Consider the following 9065-nt stretch of genomic DNA (forward strand, 5'->3'; position numbering starts at 1 on the left):
ACAATGAATAAATTCCTGCATTCTCGTGAAAAGGCTGAGGAGCGAGGGAGGGCTCGAGGCGAAAAGCAAGCGAGCCCCGGACAAGCGCTGCGGATGTCCCTGCGAGGATTCACTTTGTGTGCTCACAGAAGGGCGGAGGGGCTGGCGAGGGCGGCTGCTGGTCCCCGCATACCACCCAAGATGTTATTCACGGCGAACAATTACCATTATCTGTCCCCACTTTGGCCTAATCAGACAGAATCTGTAACACTGAAAGCTGCTTCCTGCTGGCTTTGGGGAGGGGTGATTCTGTGGGGGGTGGGGAGAGGAGGGGGGATGGGTAGGGGGCTGCGTGCGTGTGTGTGCGTGCGGGGGGGGGGGTGAGGTTGCCCTTACTCCCCATTAGAGCTTGAGCACTTGACTAATTCAGGTACTTAGCATCCCATAGACAGGGACGGTTTGAAAGCAGCCTGTGTTGACGCTGGGGAGGAGGACTGTTGATATAAACAGGAGCCCCCTCGGTAAGCGACACTAATCTCTCGCCGGAGGGGAAGCAGGGATGAGCCTCCGGCCGAGTCTTCCCGGCACCCAGTAGCTGCGCTCTCCTCGCCTTAGCCTGCCCATCACCGCCCCTGCCGAGGACTGACTAAGAGGCGGCGGCGGCGGCGGGCATCTCTGCCATGACTACCGTGGGCAGGATCAGCTTCACGGTGCGGAGCCTTTTGGATTTACCCGAGCCGGAAGGCGGCGGAGGCAAGGAGCAGGACCCCAGCGAGGGATACGGCCGCTCCCTGTACCGGGAATGGATGGAAACGGACAGGAGCCAGTATCTGTGTGAGTGGGGGGCGGCGGAGATCGCAAAGGGATGAAGGGCTTGGGGGAGATCCGGGGAAGAGGGAGGGAGAAAATAAAGGCGACCACCATCTTAGAGGAAGATGTAACAGGCGGGGAGATAACGGGGACGTAGTGGTCACCCAGAGATAATGGGCGGAGGAATATTGAACCCCAACAATATTGCTGGGCAGAGATGATGGAAAGGTGTGTACGTGCGGCAGAGAGGGGAGAACCCACCCACCCCACCGAAGGGAAATCGATAACGCTGTGCATTGAGGAGATATTGAGCGAGAGGTGTCATATTTGACTTTCATACATATCCCTCGTGTACACAGGTGTGTGTACACGGACCCAGGGACGCCCACACACTCGTTACTCAAAGCAAGGCAGAAATACATTTCTTCCTATCATAAAGCTTACTCCAGGCAAAACCGTGAGATCCCTGTAGTAGCCTTTGTGTTTAGGAATGGTCCAGCTTAGGTATTGTCTCCTCCGCGCTGACATCTTCAAGATGGACACATATGCGTCTGTTCATATATTAATATAATATGTATTTACTAATTGGTCACATATTATATACTAAAACTATTACGACTTCACATGTAGGGCTATTTTTTGTTTCTTGACGGTGCCTTTTACCTCGACTATTAATGCTTTGCCGTTTATATATCTACCGTTTTCTACAGAAAATGTACCATACGAATTTAAGGACACTTCCTCAGCCAGAAAATTCCATTGAATGAACGTGTGCCTAGATGAAGATGTTGGCAAATATATAATATATGATTCTATAGTCTTTTTTAAAAAAAAAATAATAATAATAGATCTCTATTCATAGTTTTTTATAATTGTTTAGAGGCAGGGAAACAGACTTCATAGAGATATTTCCCACCTTATGGAAAATCAAAACATTCTCTGTAGATAAAAATAAGAATCCAAACTCAGCGCAGTATACAATCTATACTACAGTTGCTGTAATTAGTTAATATTACTGAAGTAATTATAATGTAGAATATGCTTGTATTGCTGGGCCACAAGATTAGATCCGTGGCTGTCTTTTGTAGTTTCCCCCCCGAGGGGCTCAGTTTGTTTAATTACAAAACACGCTTCAGTGTATCCCTGGGCAATTTCCTCATCATAGCTGATCTCTACGGTCTGTCTTTCCCTCCCCTTCCCTCACCACCGATTTCTGCTTCCAAGTAATGGCTCTTAAAGCACTGTAGTCTATTTCTGTGGTAGTTAGTATGTACGCATGTACCAAATTCCAGCCTTTCTACAGAATCCATGGCTTAGATCATGATGGTAATATAATAGTCAAAGATGATCTGACTCATCCATCCATCGATGCATATTTGTTCGAAGCTCAATAAATTCCAGCGCTTGGATTCAGGACCCATTGGTCTGAACTCCAGCTGAATGCTAACCAAGTTATGGGTAAAATCCAGCCACACTTAAGGGTTTTTTTTTTTTAATAAAAAAAAGAAAGTCCATTTGATTTCCGTGGGAGATGTAGCCACGTGTTTTGATTTCCCTTTGACATCAATGGGACAGAGCTTAATTTGGGCTGGCTAGGCAGTGATTTTTGCTTCCATCCCAGTGAGGTTTGGAGAAATGTTCCATCAAGGAAAATGAGGGGGGCGGACTTAATGAAATCCACACCTACAAGCCTCACTCCTGCCGAATCGTGCTGCCTGCAGCCTTGTAAAATATAAGCTCCCCCTCCCTACGACCCCCCAATAGCCTTTTCAGGCTGCCCTTCAGTCCGATCCTGTGCTCAGAATTAAGTTCCCCTGGATGCGAAGAGACTCCCAAGTAAACGCGCCCAAGATTGCGACCTTCGATGGAAGTAGCTTTGGTCCCACTGAGAGCAGATGGGTTTACAGGCTGTGTGCCCGCTAAACCTTTAAAGCACACATACCCCATTAATCCTGGGAACTGTAGCTTGCTAAGGATGCCGAGAATTGCAGCTCTATGAGGAGTAAAGTATAGTTGCCGGAATTATTTGGGTGGGTCGGTGTGCTAGAAATGGATGTTGTGTACGCAGCTTAAGTCCAAGTCAACTTGTTTCCGGTCGTCTTGCCAATAGTTCAAGCTCCCTTGTATTCAAGATGAGGAGAGTAGTGGGTCGTTTTCCAGGCCTCGGCTCTGCTTTCACCAAAAGCAGATCCCCTGGTTAAATACAACAGTCTGTCGCTCCAGAAGATGCTTCCCGTTTGGCCCAGTCTTTCCAGAAGCGGAGTAGCAGTTCTTGGACATCTAAGGACCCTTCCTATGGTGGAACAGGAACGTCTTGCATCTTAAATCTCCGGCACTGAATTAAGGAAATACACAAACGAGTACGAGTCCATTTACAGACAGAGTAATTCACAACGTGTACTAGCTTATTTAAAATCCTAATAACCCAGCTCAGTCTTCCAAAACGCTTCTTAGGAAAATGGTGCGCCCCAGGGCTTCCTAGTGGGGTCTTCCGGAGGCAATGGCCCTTGGTCATAAAAACCCTGGCAGGTATTCTTGCTGATGCGCCTCCATTCCGATTTTTTCCATCCACCACTTCGATGAGAGCTGGTCCCTTCGCAGCTAAGCGGCTCCTGAATGAGAGGAGGTGGGGAGAGATTCTTGTCACAGAAAGACAGAAGGAAGACAGACCCATTGGTTTCTAGAAGCATTTCTCACGCACCATATAACCAAAGCACACCCTTTTGCCATTAGTAAATCCACCAGGAATATCACTTCCACATACCCACCCACCATCCATGCTTAGGATAACAAATGCGCTCAGCCGCATCTTCTCTTCTTTTAGCTTATTAAGGCGAGCGGCTGCTTGGGGGGCTTCCGGGAGATCTCTTGATCTAACCTTACGCTTGGAGACGGCGCATACAAAAGGGTACTTTAAAATAGATGTTGAGCCCTTGTAGTTGGGCGTGTGTGTGTATGGGAGAGGCAATAAGAAGGATGAGAAAGTTTAATAGATTTTTGGGCATCCGATAAATGTCTACCTCTCACTTTTCTTGTTCTTTTCTCACACTCACTCACTCACTCACATACATATATACGCACCCTACAAACCACCAAATGCACCAATCATTGTTATTTACTGTTTTGCAGCTTTATCAAGCGCTCCAGCTGCCCAAGTATGATTTTAAAAAATAAGATAAAACGCAAAAGATTAGGAACTCAGCGAGCTAAAAGCCACAAACCCATTTCTACAATTGTACAATTAATATTTCGTAAAAGGACTGGCTGGAGCTCACTGAAATCAAGGGGAGATATTCGCTATTCTAAAACTCTTCCAATAGACAGGGTAAGATAAGAACAATATTTCATCAAGATGATAGCTGAAAGGAAATCTTGCCCGCAGTCTCGCGCTTAACTCGCGCGACACAGAAGCGGTATCGCTGTCTTCTCAACGCAAACCACAGGAAGGCGGTTTCGGCTGCGCAACTTCTCCCGCGTCCTAGCGCTGCTCCTGTTCCTGTCGGAGGTTCTTGCAGAAGCGGATTGGTGCTCCAGGAGACCAGTTCACGTCAGTCTCCAGTGTTGTTGGCTGGCAACAAAACATAAAACTATGCCTAAAATAGCCACATTTAAAAATCAAGATGAGGCGGATGAGAATTCCCAGAGTCATCTCTAGGCAAGGTTGGGGATGTCTCCCTTGGGAAACCCTGGAGAGCTACTCCCGTGGATGGGACCGATGGTTTGATTTAGTATAAAGCAACTTCGTGCGTCCCTGTGTAAATCCTACCCGAACCACCATCAAAGCCCTGTCCAAATAAAAAGGTTACAGTGCGCCCAAATAAAAGCGCTACCGTTTCGGTTCGTTCGGCTTCGGCTTTGTCGGATCTCCAGAGAAAATGGATCTACGGGTGGCTGGGCAGATTTATTTCTGCATTTTGTGTGTGGGTATAGCTATATATTCTAGAAATACACATATCAGGTAAAAGAAAGTGCTTCTTCACGCAGCGCACAGTTAAACTATGGAGCTCACCCCCACAGGAGGCAGTGACAGCCCCCAACTTGGATGGCTTTAAGACAGGATTGGACAGATTCGTGGAGGAGAGGGCTATCAAGGGCTCCTAGCCATGAGGACTATGTTTCTGAATGCCTGTTGCTGTAAACCACAGAGGTGAGAGTACTCTTGGGCTGAACAACTGCTTAGGAGTTTTCTACAGGCATTTGGTTTCCCACTGTGAGAGCAGGATGCTGCCATGGGCCTGATCCAGCAGGCTCTTCCCCATGCCCTCTTTCTCCACAAACACAGCATAATGTACCATTCAGACCTAACCTATATGCCGGATCCATTGAACAGTACAGTGGTACCTCGGGTTACAGGCGCTTCAGGTTACATACGCTTCAGGTAACAGACTCCGCTAACCCAGAAATATTACCTCGGGTTAAGAACTTTGCTTCAGGATGAGAACGGCAGTGGGAGGCCCCATTAGCTAAAGTGGTGCTTCAGGTTAAGAACAGTTTCAGGTTAAGAACGGACCTCCGGAACGAATTAAGTTCTTAACCCGAGGTACAACTGTATTTCATTGATGATGTTGATGATGTTTCGACCGCGCTTTCAGTCTTCCGGAATTTCCTAATCCTCGCTTACATGCGTCCCTTTGCAGCGGTAAATAAACAAATGATAACCACGAAAAGGGATCTAACGCGCCTGCCTTGTCTCCTTTCCTCCCCAACCCTTGTCTTGCCCCGCAGCTTCGGACGAGAGCGGCCCCGAGAGCAGATCGCGGCCGGCCGCCGCCTCGACGCGAGCGGACGAGGACGACGACGAGAAGAAGAAGAAGCGCAGAGTGCTCTTCTCCAAGGCGCAGACTCTGGCGCTGGAGCGGCGCTTCCGTCAGCAGCGCTACCTGTCTGCGCCCGAGCGGGAGCAGCTAGCGCACTTGCTGCGCCTGACGCCCACCCAGGTCAAGATCTGGTTCCAGAACCACCGCTACAAGATGAAGCGCGCAAAAGGCAGCGGCGCCGGAGGAGAGCGCGCCGGGGAAGGAGCCGGCGCCGGAGGAGCGGCGGCGGCGGTGGCGGCGCCTCTCTTGCGCAGGGTGGCGGTGCCCGTGTTGGTGCGCGAAGGCAAGGCGTGCCAGAGCTGCAGCGGCGCGGCGCAGGACTACGGCGGCGCCCAGAACGCGCTCGGCCTCCAGGGCTACCCGGCTTTCCCGCAGGCCGCCTCGCTAAGCCTCTTCCCCGCCTACCAGCACTTAGCGCCCCCGGCCCTTGTCTCCTGGAACTGGGGGTGAGGAAGGCGCCGAGGACGCGGACAGGTTGCCAGAAGGACAGAGAGAAAGAGACACACACTCACTGGACCCCGCCTGCCCTGGGGCGACGCCTTGGACTGGTGCCTTCATCTCGCGAGGCATTGGCTTGGATAGTACTACTTTAGAGTAAAATGAGCCGCGGATCCCAACCAGTAAGAAAGGAAAACCCAGACTTCAAATCCCCAGCAGCTTGCTACCAAGGGAAGTGGGCCCAATCCTCTCTCCCGCCCCCGCCAAATTATCTTTACGCGGAAGTAACCGTGGGATCTCGAAGATGCAAATCCTACTCACTCTTCCTGGGGGTTAGAGAGGATTGGCAGATAGGAACACGTATAGAAGGAAGGGTGCAAAGTTAAGATCGCCCAACCCGGGTTAATTTCCCTTCAACACACACACACACACACACACACACACACACACACACACAGTGTTCACAGTAAGGGGTCGGGAAAATATGGGAAAATATACCCATTGTTATCAGTGAAATGGGATGGCAGCCCTCATGAACGATTGTGAGTAGCAAAGCCACGAATGGTAGTTGTTCCGGATTAATAGACAGAAGTGTGGGAGGGGTGCTTCGGATCCTGGAAAAGAACAGAATTCAACGGGACTTCCCTGTCAATGTTGTGGGGATCGGAATGCCTGCCGTAGCTAACCTTGATCGTCTCGCCCTAACCCTGTTTTTGGCCTTTTGTTTTAGAAAGTTGGCCGAAAACATAGTTGCTTTTTTTAAAAAAAAGAAGGTGGTTGAGTTTCATTCTAAACAAAACGAACAGTGAGTTACTTGTATCAGACATAGTTGATTTTCAAATAGAACTTTCTTACCCTGATCAATAAACCGGATTGTTGGCAAACAAAAACCACCCTCGGGATCCGTGTCTTTTTGGCAGAAGAGGCCGGCATCCCAAGACGCGAGCGCTTGCGATCCCAGAAGTCCCATATCATTCACTATTTCTAATGGGACCATGCCTGCAAATTCAGGTTGGCCTCTTAAAGTTAATTGGTGCTACAAACTCCCTCCCCGCAAAAGATCGGACTTCGGGGGATAAGGAAAGTGGAGGCGGGGGGCGGCGGGGGAGGGGGGGGAGGAGAATGCAGTGGAAAGTGCGGGGCTAACAGTTGCTTGGCCAAACTTCATATTACCAGCAAACAAATCAGAACAAAGGCTCAATAAATAGCCCTAGTCCTCTTCTCGCAAAAGTTGCGCACACAAAAATCAAGGCCGAATGATCCAATAAACTGGTGTTTGGGAGCGACCAAGATCTCTTCCCTTCTGGAAGGATCCCACTAAGTTCCCTTTTAAATATCTTTTGGGTGCCGTTGCCTGGTCATTTGGAATTATGGGATTAAAATCAGTCCCGCTGGAGTTCGCGGGGTTCGCAAGCCTGTAAACGCTCAGAAGGTCGAATTGCTTGCCTGCATTTATGTCGAAGGGGCAATTTACACCGGAAAGAGTGACTGTCAAGTGACAAGCTGTTAGGGAGATGCTTGACCCCTCCCCCCTCTCTCTGGGGTGCTTTCCTGCATATGGGCTTCTAGGACTGTTTGCAAGGCTAGGACCCCTTCGGGTAGGAAAGCAACACACACACACACACAGAGAGGGAGAGAGAGAGAGAGAGAGAGAGTTCCACAGTCTGCGATCTGGCAAATGCCATATTTGAATACCACCATCTCGTCCTATTAATGCAAAGCTACATTGATCAATGTGATTGCCATTAAATTTACCATACGAATGTGTACAGGAAGACGGATGCTCTGAACTAAATGTTTGCCCTAATTATATATAGTTACAGTCAATGACTGTACCCAGAATTTACATGGTGAACTAATACTTAAGGCCCAATTACATGGACACCGCTGGCTTCGAAAAATCCATTTGCTTCAACTGCAGTTTCGCACGTGCTCCAATATCTCGCGCTGAAATACAAGTTAACTTTGGCCGGATTTATAAGAAACGTATCAAAAAAATAGGATATATTTATTTCAAAGCGTTGCGTTCAGAAACTGGGAAAGGGAGCATTATATAGCCTAAAAGCGGAACTTTGCCCCGGACCCTTTTCTTTGGAATGGAACCTAAAACAGCTGGTTTCCTCCAAGCTTTCTGAAAAATGCCTCCCTTTCTTATCGCACAATAAAACGTGCATATATGCAAGCTGAGGAGTAGTAGTAACAGCAGCAGCAGTACCATTGGAGTCATTATTGCACAGCCCTGCTAATATTCTGCCACCTCCCTTGATCGATTCTTTCATTTGATTTGATGCTGTCCTTGTGACAGTATCGAGAATGTATATATATTTTCCAAGCAACTCTTACGACAGGAAAGAAACCGGCTCTGACTTGTTTTCGCGATGCTGTTTTGTGACAATTGCGCGCATTTTCACTGTCTAATTGGCTCGCAGTGCGTGGGGGGTTGACCGAGCGATTTTCTAGTGTTCCCTCATTGTCAGCCGCAATGTGATAAGAATGAAGACTTAAACCGAGCCCGTCGAAGTTTCTCAACTTTTATAAACTGAGATGAAAGGCAGGATTTTTATTTTTTAAAAAAATTTCTTTGCGTATTTCCAGGCTCTTTTAAATGATTTTAGGATGGGAACCTGGTATCTCTTTCATTGGCAAGCAGCATAATCTCAATCGTGATAGCAGAGGGAAGTAATCTGGCGTTGGGCGGAAGAATTGAAATTCTAGTGCAAACAGTGCAGGTTGGATTTTGAACTGGTCCTCTGACCTCCGTATCTCTCGCCTTCTGCGGAGTTCGAAAGTGGTGGTGTGGTCCTTCCTCGCTTCTCTTGGCTACCTGGCTGTGGAGGTAGGGAGATGGGAGTTGTGCGCATTCTCTCGAACGCCAATTAAGAGGAATATTATCGACCCTTTGGTTTGGCTGGATGGCTTCTTAAGCTGAGGGAAAGGGGGGGGTCTGCTCTATGTTATACTAGGAGAAATATTACTGACCCACTCCTTTAGGAGGAATGGTTTCTAGATGGAACCTTGACT

At 48.5% G+C, this 9065-nt stretch overlaps 1 protein-coding gene and 1 long non-coding RNA gene across 2 annotated transcripts; one reads left to right on the forward strand and one right to left on the reverse strand.

Annotated features, from left to right (window-relative positions):
• Nucleotides 1-357: 357 nt before the first annotated feature.
• On the forward strand, nt 358-6934 carry NKX2-8 (NK2 homeobox 8). The gene is made up of 2 exons (XM_081839972.1): nt 358-813; nt 5515-6934. The coding sequence occupies exons 1-2, from the start codon at nt 660-662 to the stop codon at nt 6054-6056; spliced, it is 696 nt and encodes a 231-aa protein (XP_081696098.1). The 5' UTR covers nt 358-659; the 3' UTR covers nt 6057-6934.
• LOC309329251 lies at nt 1340-5506 on the reverse strand. The gene is made up of 2 exons (XR_014151058.1): nt 3668-5506; nt 1340-3401 (listed from the first exon to the last, which is right to left on the reverse strand). It is a non-coding gene; the product is annotated as an uncharacterized lncRNA (long non-coding RNA).
• Nucleotides 6935-9065: the final 2131 nt, after the last annotated feature.

Source organism: Podarcis erhardii (genome assembly GCF_964252035.2).
Source record: "Podarcis erhardii genome assembly, chromosome: 1".
NCBI lineage: Eukaryota > Metazoa > Chordata > Lepidosauria > Squamata > Lacertidae > Podarcis > Podarcis erhardii.